Source organism: Anomaloglossus baeobatrachus, chromosome 7 (genome assembly GCF_048569485.1).
Source record: "Anomaloglossus baeobatrachus isolate aAnoBae1 chromosome 7, aAnoBae1.hap1, whole genome shotgun sequence".
Classification (NCBI taxonomy): Eukaryota; Metazoa; Chordata; class Amphibia; order Anura; family Aromobatidae; genus Anomaloglossus; species Anomaloglossus baeobatrachus.
The window spans coordinates 240,718,921-240,744,499 of record NC_134359.1 but is presented as its reverse complement, the minus strand read 5'-3'; the positions used below and the strand labels follow the sequence as shown (position 1 = coordinate 240,744,499).

Genomic DNA, 25,579 nt, shown 5'->3' with positions numbered 1-25,579 from the left:
CTCAGCCCGGACCGTTATGTCAGTGGCTGATGGCTCCTCAGAGGAGATGCATTCCCTCACAGGGACTCTATGCCCAAGACGGTTGCCTGCACTTCCAGACTTCAGTCTTTCCATCCTCTGCCAAGTCTGCCATGCTGGACACCGCACAGCGGTGGTTTTGGCTACTTTCCTCGCTATCCGCAGGTGTGGCTTCGGCAATGGAAGGCAGATGCCTCTATAGAGGTTCCTTGCTGGGCTCCCCTTTGGTGGGACCAGTCTCTTCGGAACCAACTAGGTGAAATTTAGGAAGCTCTCGGCGACGAGAGTTCTTCCTTGCCACAAACCTAAACCAGGGCAGCAATCAGTTGAGGTTTCGGTGGTTTCCGTTCCTCCTTCTGATCGTCCTCTAGCTCGGCCTTAGTTCATAGAACCAAATGGCTTGAAGCTGCGTCTTCAGAAGACCACAGGAGATGCTACCTCGGAGTCAGCTTCCTCCGAGCTATCTGGCCACGCCAACCACCTCCTGGGTCGGTGGCAGGCTCTCTCCACTTGGCGACGTATGGTTCTACCACGTCTCCGTTCAGTGGGGGCGAGTTTATATCTCCCATGGCTACAGGATGGAATTCTGTCCACCCGCCAAACAGATTTTTTCTGTCAACTCCTCCCGGCTCCAAGGCCGCCGCCTTCTCACAGGCCGTGGCATTTCTTGCAGCCCAACGGAGTAATTGTTCCGGTTCCCGACTGGGAACGGTTCTGAGATTTTTGCTTAAATCTATTTCTAGTCCCCGAAGAGGGCGGTGCCTTCCGACCTGGATCTTTAGCTTTTCAAGCATGGTCAGGTGTGGCGTTTTCACATGGAGTCTCGGTCTTGTTCCGTGTGTTTTTCACCGGATCAATCAAGAACCCAAGGAGATTCCCTAGCAGCCATCGGCATCAGGGATGCCTTTCGGCAAGGATCAATCGCAGTTTCACACCAGCGTTGACTACGTTTTGCCATCGGAGTGGTCCAATTCGTGGCTCTTCCCTTTGGGTTAGCCACGGCCCCTCGAGTATTCTCCTTGGGGCTACTGTGATTAGGGTCCTGCACCCCTAGGGGTTGGCAGTGATCGTTTGCCCTGGACGGTTTTCTTCTCGGGGTTTCATCCAGCGCAGACTCTTAGTAGAGTACTTCGCTTACTCTCGCCACTCTAATCTATTCGGGTGGCTTGTCATTCTGTCCAGGTCCACTCTGACTTCGCACCAGAGGTTTTCAGGGACGCAATTCGAGACTCTGTCGGCACTTGTGAAGCTGCTCTTAGTCGATCAGTAGTCCCTCTGGGTCGACGTCGTTCTATCAGACACCAAATAAGGTGCTGGTCAGACGGTGGCGTCATTGGAAGCGATTCCTTGCCCAGTTTCTCCTGCGTCCTCTGAGACTGGAGGGTTTCCGCTGTAACGCGACCTCCCTCCTTCTCGGAGTGGTGGCTTCGCCACTGACCAGGGGCTCGTTGCAGTGGTGGTTTCGGCCACTCTGTCTCAGGGATACTCCTTCCTAGCCCCGTCCCGGGTGATCCTCACCAGGGTGCTGGTCTTTCCGCCTTGGGAGCAGTATATCTCCACCGTGGAGCGCAGGGCGCTTGGACTCTGTCCGATTCAGCCCTCTGGTTCAATGTGCTGGAAATCAGAGCTGTATTTCTAGCTCTCTAAGCCTTCACCATCTGTTGGCGGCTAGGCACATCGAGTCCAGTCGGACAACGTGACAGCGTTTTCCTACATCAACTTCCAGGGCGGGACATTCAGCCGTCTGGCAATCTTGGCGGCTCATCATTCTTCAGTGGACAAGGGACTCCTAGTCCACCATATCCGCAGCCCACATCCTAGATGTGAAAACTGCGAGGCAGACTATTTCAGCTGTCCAACCGTGGTCCACAATCCTCAGGTTTTGCGGTAGGCACACTGGTTCATGTTTGATCCCAGCTTCGTCTCTACCTCTTGCCCAGAGTCCTGCGCAAGATCAGTTAAGGGGGCCGTCGGGTCATTCTCATTCTCCAGACTGACCCAGGCAGGCTTGGTACCCTGACCTGCTCCTTCTGTCCGTTGGATTGCCATGGCATCTTCCGGACCGTTCAGACCTTTTCTCAAAAGAGTCCGTTTTTTCCGTCAGAATTCTGGATTCTCAGATTGACGGCGTAGATCTTGAGTCCTGGATCTTGGCGACTTCTGGTATCCTTCCTGAAGTCATCTCCGCTATGACTCGAGCTTCAAAGTGTCCTTGACCTTTTTAGCCTTGCCGACCCTCCTGTCTCTTTCACAGTCCGGTTTACAGCTAGGACTATCCCTCATGAGGGACAGGTCTCTGCTCTGTCAGTATGTGCCAGCGGCGTATCGTCCGGCTGGCTCCGGTGCGCTCCTTTCAGGGCGCATCTCACATTATTCCGCCTTTCCTGCGGCCTATGGAGCCCTGGGACCTTAATCCGGTCCTCCCGGTTCCCGGAAACCCCCCTTTGCGCCTCTTAGGGAGGTTTCTTTGTTTCATCTTTCACAGAAAGTAGTCTTTCTAGTGGCTATAATTTCCCACCAGAGAGTTCTAGCTGTACTCTCTCGGAGTCACCCCCTTCTTGGCCTTTTGCATCAAGACAGGGTGGTCTCCGTCCGACTCCGGACTTTTTTCCCTGAGGTGGTTCCTGCTTCCACCTTATCCGGGGCAATTTTCCTGCCTTCCTTTTGTCCGGCTCCTGTTCATCGTTTGAGAAAGCGTTGCATATCCTGGATCTGGTGCGGGCGCTCCGGATCTATGTGTCTTGCACCGCCGTTATTAGGCAGTGCACCTCTCTCTGGTGCTGACCGCTAGTCAGCGTAGCGGTCTCTCGGCATCTAAGCCGACCCTGGGTCGTTGGCTTAGGTCGGCCATTTCCGAGGCCCAACAAGTGTACTCAAGTGCCTTCCCCGCCGGGGATCAGAGCACATTTGATCAGACCTGTCGGTGCCCTTTGGGCTTTCAGGCTCCAGGCTACGGCTCAGTAGGTCTGTCAGACTGCAGCTCGAATTAGTCTGCATACCTTTTTCGAAGCTCTATCCAAGGCATGCTTATGCTTTGGCAGACGCGGGCTTAGGCAGACGCATCTTTCAGGTGTCTGTCGCCCATTTGTGAAGTTAGGTTTTGCCTGCTTCTCAGTTGTCTGGTTATTCCCACCCATGGACTGCTTTGGAACGTCCCATGGTCTGGGTCTCCCATAGGAACGATAAAGAAAAAGAGAATTTTGTTTACTTACCGTAAATTCTTTTTCTTATAGTTCCGTCATGGGAGACCCAGCACCCTCCCTATTGCCTGTTGGCAGGTTTCTTGTTCCGGTGTCTTCACCGGCTGTTATTGTTGTAGACAGAGGTTCCGGTTCTTCCGGTTTTTCCTCTGTCTCTTCTTGTGGGTGGATGTCCTCCTTCAGCTTTTGCACTAAACTGGCTAGGACCGGCTAGCAGGGGGTGTATATACTGGGAGGGAGGAGCTACACGTTTTGAGTGTAGTAACTTTGTGTGTCCTCCGGAGGCAGTAGCTATACACCCATGGTCTGGGTCTCCCATGACGGAACTATAAGAAAAAGAATTTACGGTAAGTAAACAAAATTCTCTTTTTACTTTACATGACTTTATTAGCTGTGTGCTTGGCCTTTGTCAGGAGAAACCCTAGTGTAAATGCTAGCTTTTGTGCACCCTTATTGATCTTGAGGGCTATGCCAGGTGTCACAGCTTTTAGTTTTCCATGTTTATTCATGATAAATGTTAAGAGAACATGGTGCTCCTCATAAAATCACCCCATTTGTTTGTGGGGTTTTTTTTACCTTGTTTTAAAGGGATTGCCCAGGAGTGGGACAGAAATCTGCATTCTTCTGAATCATGACGGCATAGGGTGCACCCGCTGTCACAACTCACCGCTGTTCCCTAAGTGGCCGGGCTGTCATATGACCACATGTATGGGATTTGTATTCTTGCGGTGACAAGACTCTTCTGGCTTCTCTCAATTGACTTCTATTGAGAGAAGCCGATCACATCTATTCGATCCATGACCACAAGTATGTAAATCCTATACATGCAGTGTTATGACCACCAGCTATACCGGGCAATCAAGATTCCATGTGCACCGCATGTTGTCACAACTTGGTGATCCACAGTCACATAGTATGATTGCAGACTTTTATTCCAAGCACGGACAACAGTCTAAATACTGATTTGTATATGGCTGACCATTGCTTTTTTAGGTATTCTGAACATACCCAACTGCAGACGCAGCAGAGAGCGGTCCAGGAATCGATCCAAGTGAAGCTCAACGAATTTGAGCAATGGATAACACAGTATCAGGCCGCCTTCAGCAATTTAGAGGCAACGAAATTGGCAGGGTTGCTTCAGGAAATAAGCAGCCAAATGGACCTGGGTATGTGACAATTTATTGTATCATATACATATATAATATGTAAATATTCGGGCTGGTAACTCAGTGGTTAGCACTGTAGTCTTGCAGTGCTGGGGTCCTGGGTTCAAGTCCCACTAAGGACAACATCTGCAAGGAGTTTGTATGTTCTCCCTGTGTTTGTGTGGGTTTCCTCCGGATACTCAGTTTATCGCACATCCCCACACTGCTGATTGCAATAGAAGACACTCAGCCTAGGATGCGAGGCAGGACGTGCGGCCGCCTAGTGCGTTATAGGCAACATGGTTGACAACTGTTTAAGTTTTTTCTCTAGTCTATACAAACTGTATGTTCCGTATTGTAAGAAGAACCCCCCCCCCCCCAAAAAAAAAAAATGGGGGTACATCTTACTATGCGGATATGGCTTACCGGGGAGGCGATGGAGTGTGGGGTCATAGGAGGCAGGGTCAGCGATGCTGAGGGCTCGGAGGAGAAGTGGAGCACCTCAGGAAGGTTACAGGACGGGGTGTTTCGGCGACTCCATTGAATCGCCCGCGGTTGACGTGATGAACTTCAAGAAGATGGCCTTGGAGTCCTATCTGCGCTCGCGCCGTGTCCGCGGTCACCATCTTGAAGTCCATATCGTCAATCATGGGCGATTCAACGGAGTCTGCAGTCAGATCAATGGCATCTGCCGCTGAGACACCCCGTCCTGTGACCCTCCTGAGTCACTCCACTGCAGTGTCACCCCCCGCAGCCTGCCGGCCGATCAATGGTGCCCGCCACCGCGACACCCCAGAGCCTGCAGTATCGCCGACCCTCCAAGCCGCAACACCCCCTCATCTGAGCCTGCTGCATCACTGACCCTGCCTCCTGTGACCTCCCTGAGCCGCTCCACCACCGCTGCTCCCCCCTTGTGAGCATTAGGATTAAAACACACTGGGCTTATAAGACGAACAATCATTTTAACCTTTTAATAATTATTTTTTCCTATTTTCTTCCTCTAAATTTGGGGTGCATCTTATAAAACAAAAAATACAGTACTTTATCTAGCCTATATGCTTATTTTTTTCTTGTGTCCCCTCAGGTCCCCCCAGCTATGTACCAGCTACAGCCTTCCTCCAGAATGCCGGCCAGGCCCATCTCATCACACAGTGTGAGCAGTATGAGGCAGAGATGGGCACGCTGCTGCAGCAGAGGCGCTCTGTGCTTCGCGGCTGCCTTGAGCACCTTCACAACTATGCCACGGTTGCACTTTTGTACCCCAAATCCATGTTTCAGAGACACAGAATGGAACAGTGGAAGACCTGGATGGAAGAACTGATATGCAGCATGACAATGGAGCACTGTCAGGAAATCTACGCAAAGTGAGTATAGAAGTCAGTCTATTGTGCGGAATCCAGGCTGCAAAATATAAGCTTCTTTGTTCTACTGTTTATCGTTGTTACACAGATTTGTTCAGTTTTTGGAATTGCTACGGTTATAAAGTTTCTTTACTTAATTTAACCCTTTGGAAATGCAGCCCTTTACAGTATAGTTTTTTTGCATTTGTTTTCACAAATCAGATTCCAAGAGACATCACATCTATTTATTTTTCCGATGACATAATCGTACAATGGCTCATTTCTTTGTCGCTCCATTGGGAGACCCAGACAATTGGGGTGTATAGGCTATGCCTCCGGAGGCCGCACAAAGTATTACACTAAAAGTGTAAAGCCCCTCCCCTTCTGCCTATACACCCCCCGTGCTCCCACGGGCTCCTCAGTTTTTTGCTTTGTGCGAAGGAGGCAGACATGCATGCACAGCTCCACAGATTAGTCAGCAGCAGCTGCTGACTATGTCGGATGGAAGAAAAGTGGGCCCATATAGGGCCCCCAGCATGCTCCCTTCTCACCCCACTCTTGTCGGCGGTGCTGTTAAGGTTGAGGTATCCATTGCGGGTACGGAGGCTGGAGCCCACATGCTGTTTTCCTTCCCCATCCCCCTTGGGGCTCTGGGTGAAGTGGGATCCTATCGGTCTCCAGGCACTGAGGCCGTGCTCCATCCACAGCTCCTGAGGACTCTGCTGGATAGGAGCCGAGTATCGTTCAGGGACATGGCCCTGCTACTTGGAGGTACTCTGTGTCCCCGTGGGGACCGCGCACAGCAACACTCCAGCATTGCTGGGTGTGCTAGTGCACCGGGGACCGCGGCGCTGACCGTGTTAAATGTGCCATTACACACTGCAGCGTCGCTGAGTGTGTTTGTGTATGGGGACTACCGCGCTGACCGCCGCTGCCATTGTTAACACTGCGGCGCGGCTGGGACTTGTAGTGCGCCGGGGACTTCCGCGCCGGCCGCGCTTATACGGCGGCTGCGCTTATTACTCGAGTCCCCGGCTTTTGCGGCCTAGTCTCTTTTCCTCCCGCCCCCACCCCTGCCAGTCAGGGGAAGGGCGGGACGCTGCACAGGACGAGCAGCACTGAGGGCTGGAGCATGCTTTGCATACTCCACCCCTCTCACTGTGCACAGTGGGGCACCAGTTCCCGCACTTTCTGGGTCACGCCCACGGCTCCCTCCTCTCCCCAGGACGCCGGCAGCCATTCCTGTCAGCTCCTTGAACGCTGCAGAGGGGGACAAATTCTGGAAGACCCAGGCAGGGACTCTGGTGGCCTCACAACCGCTTTAAGCGGGTGGTAAGCAGCACCTGTGGTGCTAGCCCCATTTCTGCAGAAGTGTAATTTTAAGTTATATGTTTATAGGATATACTTTACACTGTACGGTGCACAGTTGATTCTGGCTATATACCCTATTGTGTTGCTCAGGGAAGACAACAGCATGGCGCCCACAAAAGGCAGGGGTGCCAAACCACAGGCTTACTATGCTGCCTGCGCCGCATGTACGACCCCGCTACCGGCAGGATCCACTGACCCTCATTGTGTGCACTGCTCGGCCCCTCTGGCACTTACTCAGCCGGAGCCTCTGCTAAGGGGGGCCCAGGGGGAACCACCTGCTGACACTGTCCAGGTGACGGATAAACTCTCTGAGACTATGGCTAAGATACTAGAAGCCTTGCAGTCCAGACCAGTATCTCAGCACAGGGGCACTGTTGAATCATTGCTCCCTGGCCCCCCTCAGTTGGACCAGCAAGGTCCCCCCGGGGTGTCTCATAGATCCCAGGGTGAGGTCTCTGACACAGACCCCGGCCCCAGACCGACTAAGCGAGCTCGCTGGGAAATTCCCTCGACATCTTCATATTGTTCAGGGTCTCAGCGGGGGGAATCTCTGGATGATGAAGCGGAGACAGCTGCTCAGGATTTTGATCCTGAGGCCGCTCTCAATCTTGATACTCCTGATGGTGACGCCATAGTGAATGATCTTATTGCGTCCATCAATCAAATGTTGGATATTTCTCCCTCAGCTCCTCCAGTGGAGGAGTCAGCTTCTCAGCAGGAGAATTCCGTTTCAGGTTTCCCAAGCGTACAGCGAGTATGTTTCTAGACCACTCTGATTTCAGAGAGGCAGTCCAGAATCACCGTGCTTGTCCAGATAAGCGTTTTTCTAAGCGCCTTAAGGATTCACGTTATCCTTTTCCCCCTGACGTGGTCAAAGGTTGGACTCAGTGTCCCAGGGTGGATCCTCCAATCTCCAGACTGGCGGCTAGATCCATACTTGCAGTGGAAGACGGAGCTTCGCTCAAAGATGCCACTGACAGGCAGATGGAGCTCTGGTTGAAATCCATCTATGAAGCGATCGGCGCTTCTTTTGCCCCAGCATTCGCAGCCGTATGGGCGCTACAAGCTATCTCAGCAGGTCAAGCGCAAATTGACGCAGCCACACGCACGTCCGCGCCGCAGGTGGCGTCCATAACCTCTCAGACGTCGGCATTTGCGTCTTACGCTATTAATGCTGTCCTGGACTCTGCGAGCCGTACGGCGGTTGCATCCGCCAATTCGGTGGTACTCCGCAGGGCCTTGTGGCTACGGGAATGGAAGGCAGATTCTGCTTCCAAAAAGCGCTTAACCAGTTTGCCAATTTCTGGCGACCGATTGTTTGGCGAGCGTTTGGATGAAATCATCAAACAATCCAAGGGAAAGGATACATCCTTACCCCAGCCCAAACCGAACATACCCCAACAGAGGAGGGGGCAGTCGAAGTTTCGGTCCTTTCGGGGCGCGGGCAGGTCCCAATTCTCCTCGTCCAAAAGGCCTCAGAAAGATCAAGGGAACTCCGATTCATGGCGGTCTAAGTCACGTCCTAAAAAGACCACCGGAGGTGCCGCTACCAAAGCGGCTTCCTCATGACTTTCGACCTCCTCTAGTAGCATCCTCGGTCGGTGGCAGGCTCTCCCGCTTTTGCGACACCTGGCTACCACGGGTAAAATGTCTCTCACCCAACGGTCTTTTACCCGTGGTAGCCAGGTGTCGCAAAAGCGGGAGAGCCTGCCACCGACCGAGGATGCGGATTGAGGAGGCCGAAAGTCATGAGGAAGCCGCTTTGGTAGCGGCACCTCCGGTGGTCTTTTTAGGACGTGACTTAGACCGCCATGAATCGGAGTTCCCTTGATCTTTCTGAGGCCTTTTGGACGAGGAGAATTGGGACCTGCCCGCGCCCCGAAAGGACCGAAACTTCGACTGCCCCCTCCTCTGTTGGGGTATGTTCGGTTTGGGCTGGGGTAAGGATGTATCCTTTCCCTTGGATTGTTTGATGATTTCATCCAAACGCTCGCCAAACAATCGGTCGCCAGAAATTGGCAAACTGGTTAAGCGCTTTTTGGAAGCAGAATCTGCCTTCCATTCCCGTAGCCACAAGGCCCTGCGGAGTACCACCGAATTGGCGGATGCAACCGCCGTACGGCTCGCAGAGTCCAGGACAGCATTAATAGCGTAAGACGCAAATGCCGACGTCTGAGAGGTTATGGACGCCACCTGCGGCGCGGACGTGCGTGTGGCTGCGTCAATTTGCGCTTGACCTGCTGAGATAGCTTGTAGCGCCCATACGGCTGCGAATGCTGGGGCAAAAGAAGCGCCGATCGCTTCATAGATGGATTTCAACCAGAGCTCCATCTGCCTGTCAGTGGCATCTTTGAGCGAAGCTCCGTCTTCCACTGCAAGTATGGATCTAGCCGCCAGTCTGGAGATTGGAGGATCCACCCTGGGACACTGAGTCCAACCTTTGACCACGTCAGGGGGAAAAGGATAACGTGAATCCTTAAGGCGCTTAGAAAAACGCTTATCTGGACAAGCACGGTGATTCTGGACTGCCTCTCTGAAATCAGAGTGGTCTAGAAACATACTCGCTGTACGCTTGGGAAACCTGAAACGGAATTCTCCTGCTGAGAAGCTGACTCCTCCACTGGAGGAGCTGAGGGAGAAATATCCAACATTTGATTGATGGACGCAATAAGATCATTCACTATGGCGTCACCATCAGGAGTATCAAGATTGAGAGCGGCCTCAGGATCAAAATCCTGAGCAGCTGTCTCCGCTTCATCATCCAGAGATTCCCCCCGCTGAGACCCTGAACAATATGAAGATGTCGAGGGAATTTCCCAGCGAGCTCGCTTAGTCGGTCTGGGGCCGGGGTCTGTGTCAGAGACCTCACCCTGGGATCTATGAGACACCCCGGGGGGACCTTGCTGGTCCAACTGAGGGGGGCCAGGGAGCAATGATTCAACAGTGCCCCTGTGCTGAGATACTGGTCTGGACTGCAAGGCTTCTAGTATCTTAGCCATAGTCTCAGAGAGTTTATCCGTCACCTGGACAGTGTCAGCAGGTGGTTCCCCCTGGGCCCCCCTTAGCAGAGGCTCCGGCTGAGTAAGTGCCAGAGGGGCCGAGCAGTGCACACAATGAGGGTCAGTGGATCCTGCCGGTAGCGGGGTCGTACATGCGGCGCAGGCAGCATAGTAAGCCTGTGGTTTGGCACCCCTGCCTTTTGTGGGCGCCATGCTGTTGTCTTCCCTGAGCAACACAATAGGGTATATAGCCAGAATCAACTGTGCACCGTACAGTGTAAAGTATATCCTATAAACATATAACTTAAAATTACACTTCTGCAGAAATGGGGCTAGCACCACAGGTGCTGCTTACCACCCGCTTAAAGCGGTTGTGAGGCCACCAGAGTCCCTGCCTGGGTCTTCCAGAATTTGTCCCCCTCTGCAGCGTTCAAGGAGCTGACAGGAATGGCTGCCGGCGTCCTGGGGAGAGGAGGGAGCCGTGGGCGTGACCCAGAAAGTGCGGGAACTGGTGCCCCACTGTGCACAGTGAGAGGGGTGGAGTATGCAAAGCATGCTCCAGCCCTCAGTGCTGCTCGTCCTGTGCAGCGTCCCGCCCTTCCCCTGACTGGCAGGGGTGGGGGCGGGAGGAAAAGAGACTAGGCCGCAAAAGCCGGGGACTCAAGTAATAAGCGCGGCCGCCGTATAAGCGCGGCCGGCGCGGAAGTCCCCGGCGCACTACAAGTCCCAGCCGCGCCGCAGTGTTAACAATGGCAGCGGCGGTCAGCGCGGTAGTCCCCATACACAAACACACTCAGCGACGCTGCAGTGTGTAATGGCACATTTAACACGGTCAGCGCCGCGGTCCCCGGTGCACTAGCACACCCAGCAATGCTGGAGTGTTGCTGTGCGCGGTCCCCACGGGGACACAGAGTACCTCCAAGTAGCAGGGCCATGTCCCTGAACGATACTCGGCTCCTATCCAGCAGAGTCCTCAGGAGCTGTGGATGGAGCACGGCCTCAGTGCCTGGAGACCGATAGGATCCCACTTCACCCAGAGCCCCAAGGGGGATGGGGAAGGAAAACAGCATGTGGGCTCCAGCCTCCGTACCCGCAATGGATACCTCAACCTTAACAGCACCGCCGACAAGAGTGGGGTGAGAAGGGAGCATGCTGGGGGCCCTATATGGGCCCACTTTTCTTCCATCCGACATAGTCAGCAGCTGCTGCTGACTAATCTGTGGAGCTGTGCATGCATGTCTGCCTCCTTCGCACAAAGCAAAAAACTGAGGAGCCCGTGGGAGCACGGGGGGTGTATAGGCAGAAGGGGAGGGGCTTTACACTTTTAGTGTAATACTTTGTGCGGCCTCCGGAGGCATAGCCTATACACCCCAATTGTCTGGGTCTCCCAATTGGAGCTAGAAGAAAAGGAATTTACGGTAAGTAAACAAAATTCCCTTCTTCTTTGTCGCTCCATTGGGAGACCCAGACAATTGGGTGTATAGCTACTGCCTCCGGAGGCCACACAAAGTATTACACTTAAAAGTGTAAACCCCTCCCCTCTGCTATACACCCTCCCGTGCATCACGGACTCCTCAGTTTTTATGCTTTGTGCGAAGGAGGCTGACCTCCACGCATAGCTCCACATCTTAGTCAGCAGCAGCTGCTGACTAGGTCGGATGGAAGAAAAGAGGGCCCATATCGGGGCCCCCAGCATGCTCCCTTCTCACCCCACTCTGGTCGGCGGTGTTGTTAAGGTTGAGGTACCCATTGCGGGTACATAGGCAGGAGCCACATGCTGTTTTCCTTCCCCATCCCTTTAGGGCTCTGGGTGAAGTGGGATCCTAATCGGTCTCCAGGCACTGGGACCGTGCTCCCTCCGCAGCCCCTGGGGAATCTGCCGGATAGGAGCCGAGTATCGTCAGGGACAAGGCCCTGCTACTGTGAGGTACTCTGTGTCCCCGTGGGGACCGCGCATGGAGCGCTTGTGCCATACACACTGCAGCACTGCTGGGTGTGTTAGTTCGCCGGGGACTACCGCGCCGGCCGTGCTTATTTGCCGGCCGCGCTTATAACTTTAGTCCCCGGCTTTTGCGGCCTAGTTTCGCTTATTCCCGCCCACAGGCCTGCCAGTCAGGGAAGGGCAGGACGCTGCACAGGACGGCAGCACTGAGGGCTGGAGCATACTCTGTATCCTCCTCCCCCCTCACTCAGCACAGTGGCTTTCTAGGGCACGCCCACGGCCCCCTCCTCCCCACAGAACGCCGGCAGCCATTCCTGTCAGCACTTCTGACGCTGGAGAGGAGAGACAGGGAGGCCCGGGCACGGATTCTGGTGATCACACAACCGCTGTGAGCGGTCGGTAAGCAGCACCTGAGGTGCTGGCCCCACTGAGTGCCGAAGTGTACATATATATATATATATATGCTTGTTTGTATGGTCGCACTGTTGATTTTTGGCTACTCCTGGAGAAGCCTTACAGTCCAGCCCCGGGCACTGTTCAATCATTATACCGCCCCCGGACCTGCCAGTCAGGGGGAAGGGCGGGACAGTCGGGCTGACGCCGACAGTGAGGGCCGGAGCACACTTCGCTGTCCTCCGCCCCCCTCACTAATCACGCTACGGAACTGACCCCCTCAGGGTACTCAGTGTCCCCTTGGGGACGGTGCAGAGAGAAGCTTCGCCTCAGACTTGGCGACTACCGCGCCGACCGCGCCTGCTTGCCGGCCGCGGTCTGTAACTTTAGCTCCCGGCTTTTGCGGCCTAGCGCCTTAAACTCCCGCCCCTGGCCCTGCCAGTCAGGGGGAAGGGCGGGACGGTCAGTCGGAGGCTAGCAGTGACGGCTGGAGCACACTTGGCTGTCCTCCGCCTCCCTCACGTTTTACTCAGGGCACCAGATTCCCGCACTTTTGGGGTTACGCCCACGGCTCCCCCCTCCACTGTACACGCCGACAGCCATGTTTTCAGCAGCACATACTGCTTCAGGGTCGGTACACCAGGGGGCTTCTTCTCGATGCTGGGCCCCCTAGAGTGATGAACTGTATATGTGATACACTGTATATATGGCTATATAATGTTTGTATGCAGTTTCACAGTTCGGCTGTACATATGTATCCTCAGTGATCACTGTGAACATACTCGCTCAGCCGGTGACGGGGGGCACTGGTTGAGCTTCGCCGGCGTTCCCTGTCCAGGCGGCAAGGACAGAGTTACAGCTTTGCTGAGAAACTCTGGGTCATTTTCACTATCCATGTCTCAGGCTATGGACAAATGGTCGGCTAAGAGACTAGGAGTTTGCAGTCCAGACCGGCCCCTTACACAGGCCCCGGGCACTGCGGGATCGCCCCAGGCCTCTATCGGTCTGCGACGAAGCGTGTTCCTGGGGTGGCCTCTAGTTATTACGTGGTAAACTCAAGCACGAACCGCAGTCCCAGTCCGGCTAAGCAGCCTTGCTTGGAATCTTCCCCGACTTCTTCAAGGGTCTCAGCTTGAGGACCCTCTAGAGGATGGGGCGGAGGTCGCAACCCAGGACTCTGTCCGGACGTGGCTCTCAAGGCTTCACAGATACTGTCCAGAAGCACACCTTCCCGGACAAGCGTTTTACTGAACGCCTTATAACACACGTTGTCCCTTCCCCTCTGACGTTGTTAAGGTTTCGGCTCAGTGTCATAAGGTGCCCTCCAGTCTCTGGACTGGCGGCTAGATCAGTAGTAGCAGTGGCTGGCGGGTCCACGCTCAAGAATGCCACGGACAGACAGATAGAACTCCTAATGGGATCCATCTATGAAGCCATAGGCGCGTCCGTTTCCCCGGCCTTTGCAGGGGTGGGCACTCCAGGCTATCTCAGCTGCTCTGTCTCAGATCAATGCGGTCATCCTGTGCTCCGCAATTAGCGTCTTTGACGTCTCAGGCGGTGGTATTTTCATCCTCCGCCGTGCACAGAGAACCTTTTCTGCATGGCGGTCCAGGTCAGGGGAGTGGTCCCCACATGTCCAAGACCGATGTAGGAGACATTCTGTCTTACGGTCACAGGATAGAGCTCAGTTCTCGTCCTCCGACTTGTTGCTTCACAGCATCTCCGTCCCCCGAGCGAGCCGATGCACGTTTCCAGGCGGTGAACACTCCGAAGGCAGGAGGAGTTGCGATCCTCGTTCCCCTTCAAGAACGTAGTCGCGGCTTTTTACTCCAGCTTGTTCGTGGTACCAGATAGGACGGATCACTCCGCCCCGTTCTGGACTTCACACTGCTCAACGGACAGAGAACCTGACGGTTCCGGATGGAATCTCTCCGCTTGCCATCGCCTTTGATGGCCCAAGGAGGCTTCCTAGCATCAATCGACATCAGGGATGCTTATCTCCACGTGCCGATTGTACCAGAATATCAGCGCTTCCTGCGCGTCGCCATTGGGAACGAACACCTTCAGTTCGTGGCACTAACTTTCGGCCTGGTGACAGCCCTACGGGCCTTCACCAAGGTCATGACAACGGTGGTAACGGTCCTACTCTCTCAGGCAATCTGCTGGTCAAGGCCCCCTCTCGGGTGGCATGCCAACACAGCCTGAACATTGCTCTAGAGACTCTCCAGAGATTCGGGTGGTTCATCAATTTTTCCTAAAGTTAAAAATTGACACCGGCCCAATCACTGACATATCTCGGCATGGAGTTTCATACTCTCTCAGCGATAGTGAAGCTTCCGCTGGACAAACAGCGTTCACTACAGACAGGGGTGCAATCGTTCCTTCGAGCCCAGTCACACCCTTTGAGGCGCCTCATGCACTTCCTAGAGAAGTTGGTGGCAGCAATAGAGGCAGCTCCGTTTGCGCAGATTCATCTGCGCCCACTTTAATGGGACTTTCTCCGCAAATGGGACAGCAAATCGACGTCCCTCGACAAGAACGTTGCTCCTTCTCGGGCAGCCATGGCCTCCCTTCAGTGGTGGCTTCTTCCCACTCTTGTCGAAGGAAAAATCCTTCCTGCCCACATCCTGGGCTGTGGTCACGGCGGACGCGAGTCTGTCAGGGAGTCTTCCTCCGCCACAGGGCTCAGGGTACATGGACTCAGCAGAGTCCTCCATCCAGATCAATGTTCTGGAGATAAGGGCAGTGTTCTAGCCCTAAAAGCGTTCCAGCCATGGCTGGAAGGCAGGCAGATCCGAATTCAGTCGGACAACGCCACGGCGGTGGCATACATCAACCACCAAGGCGGCACAAGCAGTCGGCAAGCCTTCCAGCAAGTCCGGCGGATTCTGCTGTGGGTGGAAGCCTTCCTCCACCATCTCCGCAGTTCACATCCCGGGCGTAGAAAACTGGGAAGCAGACTTTCTCAGTCGCCAGGGCATGGACGCAGGGGAATGGTCTCTTCAACCGGACGTGTTTCAAGAGATTTGTTGCCGCTGGGGGAAGCCGGACGTCGACCTATTGGCGTCCCGGCACAACAACAAGGTCCCGGCATTCATGGCACGTTCTCAAGATCACAGAGCTCTGGCGGCAGACGCATTAGTTCAGGATTGGTCGCAGTTTCCACTGCCTCACGTATTCCTCCTCTGGCACTGCTGCCCAGAGTGTTACGCAGGATCAGATCCGACTGCCACCGCGCCATCCTCGTCGCTCCAGACTGGCCGAGGAGGTCGTGGTACCCGGATCTGTGGCATCTCATGGTAGGCCAACCGTGGACACTACCAGACCGGCCAGACTTGCTGTCTCAAGGGCCGTTTTTTCCAATCTGAATTCTGCGGCCCTCAACCTGACTGCGTAGCCATTGAGTCCTGGATCCTAGCGTCTTCAGGGTTATCTCAAGAGGTCATTGCCACTATGAGACAGGCCAGGAAACAACGTCCGCCAAGATCTACCACAGGACGTGGAAGATCTTCTTATCCTGGTGCTCTGATCAGAGTTTTACTCTCTGGCCATTCGCCTTGCCCACTTTCTGTCCTTCCTTCAATCCGGAATGGAAAAGGGGTTGTCTCTCGGTTCCCTTAAGGGACAAGTTTCGGCGCTTTCTGTGTTTTTTTCAAAAGCGTCTAGCCAAACTCCCTCAGGTACGCACGTTCCTGCAGGGGGTTTGCCACATAGTCCCTCCTTACAAGCGTCGGCTAGAACCCTGGGATCGGAACAGGGTGATACCGGCTCTTCAGAAACCACCCTTCAAGCCAATGAGGGATATTCTCTTTCACGCCTTTCGCAGAAGGTGGTCTTCCTAGTGGCAGTCACGTCACTCCGCAGAATGTCTGACATAGCAGCGCTGTCATGCAAAGTCCCCCTTCCTGGTGTTTCACCAGGACAAGCTGGTTCTGCGTTCGGTTCTGGAATTTCTCCCGAAGGTGGTATCCTCTGTTCATCTCAATCAGGATATCTTCTTACCTTCTTTTTGTTCTCATCCGGTTCACCAACGTGAAAAGGATTTGCACTTGTTAGGTCTGGTGAGAGCACTCAGACTCTACATTTCTCGTACGGTGCCCCTGCGCCGCTCTGATGCGCTCTTTGTCCTTGTCGCTGGCCAGCGTAAAGGGTCGCAAGCTCCCAAGTCAACTTGGCTCGGTGGATCAAGGAACCAATTCTTGAAGCCTACCGTTCTGCTGGGCTTCCGGTTCCTTCAAGGCTGAAGGCCCATTCTCCCAGAGCCGTGGGTGCGTCCTGGGCGTTGCTGCACCAGGCTACGGCTCAGCAGGTGTGTCAGGCGACTACCTGGTTGAGTCTGCACGCTTTCACGGAGCACTATCTAGTGCAGGGGTCAGGAACCTTTTTGGCTAAGAGAGCCGTAAACGCCACATATTTTGAAATATAATTCCGCGAGAGCCGTACAATATGTTTTTAAAGGGCCATTGACAGATCAATCGCTCCAATGTTCACTTAGTACAGCAAGGAATGCTCCTCCCTGCTGTATAAAGCCACAACTGGACTGAAACAATGGTAATTAGCAGTAAAAAAATCAAATAAATAACTTACATTGTGAACTTGCGATGCATGACATCAGTCCAGCAGTCTGGCTTCTTCTTTTTCCTGCGCATGACTGGAACCTGGCATTCTTCCCACCTGATGTTGAGAGAATGCCAGCTTTGAGGCATTCGTAGAAGAAAGAAGCTGGAATATTGGACATGTCACACAACGCATTGTCAGTTATGTCAATTATCTATTTTATTATTTTACAGCGAATTATTGTTTAGGTCCAGCGGTGGCTTAGTGCAGCAGAGAGGAACACTCCTTTGTGTACTAAGTGACCGCTGGAGCAATTGTATCTGTCAGTGGCCCAGACACCCTGCTTCCCATACAGCCTGCACCCCCCATATCCCACACACACACACTGCTCCCCATACAGCCTGCACCCCCCATATCCCACACACACACCCTGCTTCCCATACAGCCTGCACCCCCCATATCACACACACACACTGCTCCCCATACAGCCTGCACCCCCCATATCCCCCACACACACACTGCTTCCCATACAGCCTGCACCCCCCAGATCTCACACACTACACCCCCATATGTCACATACCCTGCTTCCCATACAGCCTGCACCCCCTATATCACACACACACACACTGCTCCCCATACAGCCTGCACCCCCCATATCACACACACACACACACACTGCTTCCCATACAGCCTGCACCCCCCATATCACACACACCCACTGCTCCCCATACAGCCTGCACCCCCCATATCACACACACACACTGCTTCCCATACAGCCTGCACCCCCCATATCACACACACACACACACACTGCTTCCCATACAGCCTGCACCCCTCATATCACACACACACACTGCTTCCCATACAGCCTGCACCCCCCATATCACACACACACACACTGCTTCCCATACAGCCTGCACCCCCCAGATCTCACACACTACACCCCCATATGTCACACACACTGCTTCCCATACAGCCTGCACCCCCCAGATCTCACACACTACACCCCCATATGTCACATACCCTGCTTCCCATACAGCCTGCACCCCCCATATCACACACACACACTGCTCCCCATACAGCCTGCACCCCCCATATCCCACACACACACACACACACTGCTTCCCATACAGCCTGCACCCCCCAGATCTCACACACTACACCCCCATATGTCACATACCCTGCTTCCCATACAGCCTGCACCCCCCATATCACACACAATACACCCCCATATCTCACACACCCTGCTCACATATCTCACCCTGCCTGTACCCCAACTTACCCCTCTCAAACACTCTGCACCCCTTCACATGCTTCTGTCACAGTCTGCAGCCCTCATATGCCCCTCACCCTGCAGCCCCCCTCACCCTCATGTCCCCTCTTTTCTTATTACCAGTCATGTGTCCAAATCTCCTTCAGGATTCAGTTCTCTTGCTTTCTGCCCGGCATCCTGTGTCTCCTCCCACACAGTCACATGGGCGTGACATCATCGCAGGTCCTGCAGGATGGAGATTCCGTCTGCTGTGCAGGTCAGGAGCACTCCTGCAGCGACAGACATGGCTGGTGGCCTCTCCAGGTCAGGGGCCCCTCTACTGACACTGGGCTCCCCTGACTCACAGTTCGGCCACTACACAGCAGCACTACACTTAGACGCAGAGCGGCTGCCGGGCCCCTATGTGTACTAGTGCCGCTGTGTAGTGGGCGGCCTGTGAGTCAGGGGAGCCCAGTGTCAGTAGAGGGGCGGCTCACTCGTTCCCCCACTGATCCGGTCTCCTCGGCGCATCGTCCATTGCTGTCGCTCGCTCTGACCTCTCAGCAGGCGCGCAGTGATGATGTCACCGCGCTCGCTGCAGAGCTGTCAGAAGAACGCCGACAGTCACAGCGGGGAGAATGATAAGAGAGAGAGCGCCGCTCACTCTCTCATCATTGCTCTCAATTGTATCGGCACCTGCGATGCCGATGCAATTGAAAGCTCGATCCTCGGCGGGGGGCGGTGACAGCACGGCCACCGGGGCACCCTGAGTAGCCGGGTGCTGGCGCCGGCCCTGATCCTTCCCATAGACAGGTAGGAGCCCTGTCTGCGAGCCAGATACGGCCATCAAAAGAGCCATATCTGGCTCGCGAGCCATAGGTTCCCGACCCCTGATCTAGTGCATACCTACGCTCGGCAGATGCCAGCTTAGGTAGGCGAGTCCTTCAGGCGGCGGTTGCCCACCTGTAGGAAGGAGCCGTTTTACGGCTCTTTTACCGAGGTATTCTTTTACCCACCCAGGGACTGCTTTTGGACGTCCCAATTGTCTGGGTCTCCCAATGGAGCGACAAAGAAGAAGGGAATTTTGTTTACTTACCGTAAATTCCTTTTCTTCTAGCTCCAATTGGGAGACCCAGCACCCGCCCCTGTTCCCTTCGGGCTGTTATTTCTTTGTGTACACATGTTGTTCAGATTGAATTGTTCTTGGTCATGGTTTCAGTTCTCCGAACATCCTTCGGATTGAATTTACCTTAGACCAATTTATAAGTTTCCTCCTTCCTGCTTTTGCACCAAAACTGAGGAGCCCGTGATGCACGGGAGGGTGTATAGCAGAGGGGAGGGGTTTACACTTTTAAGTGTAATACTTTGTGTGGCCTCCGGAGGCAGTAGCTATACACCCAATTGTCTGGGTCTCCCAATTGGAGCTAGAAGAAAAGGAATTTACGGTAAGTAAACAAAATTCCCTTCTTTGTTTGCTGGCAGAGTTGTACTTATAACTGTTACCATTCATTTTACCAAATAATATACCGAAAAGAGTGAAAAAAAAATGCCAAATGGGGTTGAATGGATAAAAAACAAACAGCAATTGTGCATTAATTTGTGGTAACAATTAAAACACAAATCCTTTTGACCTGAAAAAAAGTTAGTGATACCAAATTTATATAGAGGTTTTATTTTAATTTCTCTCGCTTCTTTGGGGTACATAGGAAACCATGGGTTTATGCTTCTGCCGCTAGGAGGCTAGCACGATTCAATTAAATACTTAGCTCCTCCTCAGCAGGGTACGCCCACCAGCTTGCAGAAATCTAATCTGTTTTTAGCTTTGTGTCACTTGAAAAGTTAATCCAATATTGATACTCACTGCTCCCCTCGTCCAGGATTATTAGGGCGCGTCGAGAGCAGTGAATATTCATTTTCTGTAATAGCAGACACACGTGATCGCCCCAGTCGCTACAGCAAGCCGATGGCTGGGGTGATTAGTGTGTCCACTATTAAAGAAAATTAATATTCACTGCTCCCCATTCCCATAATCCCAAAGATTTTATTTTTTACCCTAAAGCCGATTTCAAGAGGTGGATGATGATACGGGCGTGGGCTGCAGTGAGTATATTCAGTTTCTGTAATAGCAGACACACGTGATCGCTTCAGCAAGCCGATGGCTGGGGTGATCAGTGTGTCTGCCATTAAAAAAAAATTAATACTCACTGCTCCCCACGCCCGTAATTTCGCCCACGTCTTGACACAAGCTTTATGGCAAAAAGGTGGGCAGGATTATGGGAATGGGTAGTGGTGAATATTAATTTTATTTAATAGCGGGCACACATGTTCACTCTGGTTTCCTGCAGCACTGACCCTGCTCTTGTGTCCCACTCCACCGCCACCCCAACAATGAGCCATGTACATCCGGACTAGAAGACTCACTGGGGGCGAGTCTTATAGTCTAACACAGACATCAGCTGATTGGCCTTCGGCTGCCAATGCTATATAACTGTGTGCAGAGCTTCTCTGTGCGCTGCCGCCAATACACCGACCCGAAGTAAAGCGATGACTGCGGGCGGCTCATGATTGTCAAGGAGTCGATGTGCTTACAGGCCACAAGAAGCAGCCTCAGGGGACTCATGCGAATCGAGGGCCGCATGTTTGAGACCCCTTCTATAGAGGAAGCGCGAACATTCAGTTGTCACTAAGGGGTTCATTTTACTCAGTTTACTGCATCTGATTTTCTATAGTAGATTACAAGACCTAGTAGATTTCTTTTCTTTTGAAGGTATGAAGTTCAGTATGCCCCGCAGCCCTCTCAAGCTCAGTTCATTTCTGCCAGCGAGTTGGCCCTGCAGCGCCATTATGCAGATACTAATAATCGCCTTCTGAGGCAGGTGGAGCGGCTAAAACAAGAGGCCGTGTCTGTGCCGGTGTGTGAAGACCAGCTAAAAGAAATCGAGCGTTGCATCAAGGTGTTCCTGCATGAAAATGGTGAAGAGGGCTCGCTGAGTCTGGCCAGCGTGGTCATCTCTGCTCTCTGTACTCTAACAAGGTATCCCGTCATAGCCACTTTCTTTCTTACACTTCGCTGATATAGCCACGGTCCTACATAGTTTGGTATTGTTTGGCAGACGCAATCTAATGATGGAAGGCGCTGCCTCCAGTGCAGGGGAACAGCTGGTGGATCTCACCTCCCGGGACGGGGCCTGGTTCTTGGAAGAGCTCTGCAGCATGAGCGGCAACGTCACCTGCCTCGTACAGTTACTCAAACAGTGCAAGCTTATCCCGCAAGATCTGGATATACCAAACCCTCTGGAAGCATCTGAAGCTGTGCATCTAGCGAATGCCGTGTACATCTCCCTGCAGGTAAAGAGCAATGACAAATCACGAGGAGCATTACACATGCAATGAGTTTTGTGGTAGAAAATGTCCTTGAAACATTTGAGATCGGCAGGTTGAATTAAAAGCAGAAATTTCTAGATTGTCAGGTAGGCAGAGGTGTAGCATACAGTTTTACAGACTAGATGCCAAAGTTCACCTGTATTCATTTAGATTGCCATATAATTTGGTAGAATTGCAGGCCTTAAAGGGAACCTGTCAAAAGATTTGTCCCTTATAACCTGCAGCCACTACCAGTGAGCTCTTATATACAGTATTCTGGAATGCTGTATATAAGAGCCCAGGCCACTTTGTATAACATAAAAAAACAGCTTTTATTATACTCACCTGCAGGGCGGTCCAGTCTGCTGGGCGTCTTTGCTCTTGTGTCCGGCGCTTACACTGTTCCTTCCATTGCTGTCCTTTTTCCCTGCTTCATGTGGATGATGTGTTCTATGTCATCCACATAAAAGCGTCTATTGCGCTCCTACGCTCGCGCACTTTGATTTGCCCTGCTGAGGGCAGAGCAAAGTACTGTAATACGCAGGCGCGAGAAAAGGTCAAAGACCGCCGGCACATGCGCATTACAATACAGTGGCAATCACGGCTTCTGTGTGGCTGACGTAGGACACATTAACCACTCAGAACTGGCTAAGGAAGGAAGATAGGAGGCGCCGGACCAAGAGCAGCGACCACCCCCTAGGTGAGTACAAGAAGTCTTTTTTTTTTTTTTTTTTTTTCTTTTTTACGTTCTACACAGCGACCTGGGCTTTTGTATCCGGTATTCTAGAATCTATATATATAATTGCCTCTCTGTCTGTCTGTCTGTCTGTCTTGCTCCAAAATTGTGTCCTTACGGTGACACAAAGCTGATTGGCCGCTGGGCTCGCCATGGCCCCGCCCCCCGCACGGATTGGCCGCTCGCCAGGCTCCGCCCCCTACACGGATTGGCCAGCCGTTCGCCCAGGCTCCGCCCCCTACACGGATTGGCCTCTCGCCACGGCACCCTGCACGCATTGGCAACTCGGCCACGCCCCGCCCCCTCACGCAATGCACGCTCGCTCTGGCCCCGCCCCCCGCACGCATTCCCCGAACCGACACGGAGACACGACTCCCAGGTGAGTACTGTACCCCCGGGAGCCCACATCAGCGTATGCCGCCAACCGAGCCGACACATACCCTCGCATTGCTGGGGTTGCCGGCGTATGCTGGTGTGGGCTCCCGTGCGAGCGGGGGTCGAGATACGCTGGTAACCATGGTAGCATAGTTACCAGCGCATCAAGGTCCTGCAGCGGCGGAACATACACACGCACACACATAACAACGCACACACATAACAACGCACACACATAACAACGCACACACATAACAACGCACACACATAACAACGCACACACATAACAACGCACACACATAACAACGCACACACATAACAACGCACACACATAACAACGCACACACATAACAACGCACACACATAACAACGCACACACATAACAACGCACACACATAACACACACACACACACATCAGATCACACTCACTCTCACACACACATCAGATCGCATCCACACACTCACAACATCCTGGGATATCGCTTGCTTCTCGGCGGCGATACTGTGGAGTGACCTTCCAGGACCTGCCGGAGGATCACATGGCCAGAAGCATGTGGTATCTCCGGATGTTGTGAGTGTGAGCGCGTATGTGCGATATCGTCAGTTTGTGTGTGAGTGTATGCGATCGGATGTGTGTGAGTGTGTTCTGATGTGTGAGTGTGTGTGTGTGAGTGTATGCGATCGGATCTGAGAGTGTCGGCAGAGGAGCACGGCGTGCTGGGGGAGGCTGGGAGGAGAGAGGCTGATCCTGGGGAAGGCTGGGAGGGGGAGGCTGATGCTGGGGGAGGCTGGGAGGAGAGAGGCTGATGCTGGGGTAGGCTGATGCTGGGGGAGGCTGGGAGGGTGTAGGCTGATGCTGGGGGAGGCTGAGAGGAGAGAGGCTGATGCTGGGGGAGGCTGGGAGGAGAGAGGCTGATGCTGGGGGAGGCTGGGAGGAGGGAGGCTGGGAGTAGAGAGGCTGATCCTGGGGAAGGCTGGGAGGGGGAGGCTGGGAGGAGAGAGGCTGATGCTGGGTGAGGCTGGGAGGGGCGAGGCTGAGAGGGGGGAGGCTGAGAGAAGAGAGGCTGATGCTGGGGGAGGCTGATGCTGGGAGGAGAGAGGCTGATGCTGGGAGGAGAGAGGCTGATGCTGGGAGGAGAGAGGCTGATGCTGGGAGGAGAGAGGCTGATGCTGGGAGGTGAGAGGCTGATGCTGGGAGGTGAGAGGCTGATGCTGGGGGCAGAGAGGCTGATGCTGGGGGCAGAGAGGCTGATGCTGGTGCAGCATGGGGGATGGAGCACGATGGGGGGTGCGCAGCATGGCGGATGGAGCACGTTTGGGAGTGCGCAGCATGGCGGATGGAGCACGTTTGGGAGTGCGCAGCATGGCGGATGGAGCACGTTTGGGAGTGCGCAGCATGGCGGATGGAGCACGATGGGGGGTGCGCAGCATGGGGGATGGAGCACGATGGGAGGTGCACACCTCCCCCCAACACACACACACACACACACACACACACACACCATACACACACTGGGAACCACAAACACCGCCCTACACACAGACCCACACACACAGACAACGCTGCACACACACAACACCCAACACACAAACACCGCGGTATACATAAATATACGCACATACCACGCAACACACACACATTGCACAAAACATACCTCCCCCCAAAACACACCACACCCACACAAACCGCGCAACACACACACACACAGCGCTACAGACACACAGCGCTCCACAAACAACGCAACACACATACAACACCGCTCTCACCCCCCGCCACACCCAGACAACACCCAGAACATGTACAGCCCCTACACAAACACTTGGTAACTACACACAACAACATCTATATATATATAACAAAAATCATACATTAACTACACAATACGTAAATTCTAGAATACCCGATGCGTAGAATCGGGCCACCTTCTAGTACTGTATATAAGAGCCCACTGGTGGTGACCGCAGCTCATAAGGGGGAAAACCTGGTGACAGGTTCCCTTTTAAACGTGAGCTGCCAAAAGATTGCCTCAACAATTTTGTGTTAGAAGCATAAAAGAAAAACATTGCTGGTAATGTAGTTTTGTGATAGACTTTTGGTTTAAAAGTTTGATAAATTTTGCCCAATTGTTTTCTTAACATTGTATTTCATTTTTTTTTTTTTTTTTTTTTTTTTTTTTTTTTATAAAGGAACTGAACTCAAACTTCTGTCAGATCATTTTCCCCGAAGCTCTGAGATGCTTAATGAAAGGTGAGCAGACGTTAGAGGTCATGCTGCAAGAATTGGACAACCTGATTGAGCAAACCACGGAAGGGACTCCGCTGCAGGCCTTGGTAGATTCGCTGCAGACCTATCTGAGGAACGCCGCCATGTGCCTGGACAATGAGGCGAACGCTCAGTACATTGACATCGCAAGGTATTTGATGGTCTTTATCATATAAATGTGTTTTAAAGTATACTAGGTAACCAATGGATTCATAAAATACAGAGCAAACCAAAAAAACTCCATAGTAGATAGATATATTTGATTAGGTGATATTGGCCTTTGTCTTCCCTTCCCACAGCATACAGTCGCCCTTTACTGCATGCACAAAAATCTATATAAATGTAGCAATGGATGGAAGGAGAAAAGTTTTTAAACTAATTCCTTGTTTTTGCAGGTTGCTTCATTCTCAGTATGGAGACCTAATTCAACCGAGGAATGGAACAGTTGAAGAAACTCCAAAAATGTCAGCTGGTCAGATGCTTCTGGTGGCATTTGATGGGATGTTTGCTCAAGTTGAAACAGCATTTGGATTGTTACTTGACAAGGTAGGAATATTGTTGTACCGATGAATGGACTTTTTGTTAAAAATAGAAGAGGTAACATTTTTGACATGCCGGTGTAAG

General features: G+C 53.0%; 1 protein-coding gene across 1 annotated transcript in view; it reads left to right on the top strand.

The window, feature by feature from the left end:
• Positions 1-25,579, top strand: part of SMG1 (SMG1 nonsense mediated mRNA decay associated PI3K related kinase) — a 468,962-nt gene that overhangs the window by 395,483 nt on the left and 47,900 nt on the right. The window contains exons 47-52 of the mRNA XM_075319739.1: positions 4,212-4,384; positions 5,448-5,727; positions 20,985-21,251; positions 21,331-21,565; positions 24,880-25,106; positions 25,351-25,501. Of these exons, the coding sequence (XP_075175854.1) occupies positions 4,212-4,384; positions 5,448-5,727; positions 20,985-21,251; positions 21,331-21,565; positions 24,880-25,106; positions 25,351-25,501 (1,333 nt within the window). The remainder of the gene's footprint in view (positions 1-4,211; positions 4,385-5,447; positions 5,728-20,984; positions 21,252-21,330; positions 21,566-24,879; positions 25,107-25,350; positions 25,502-25,579) is intronic.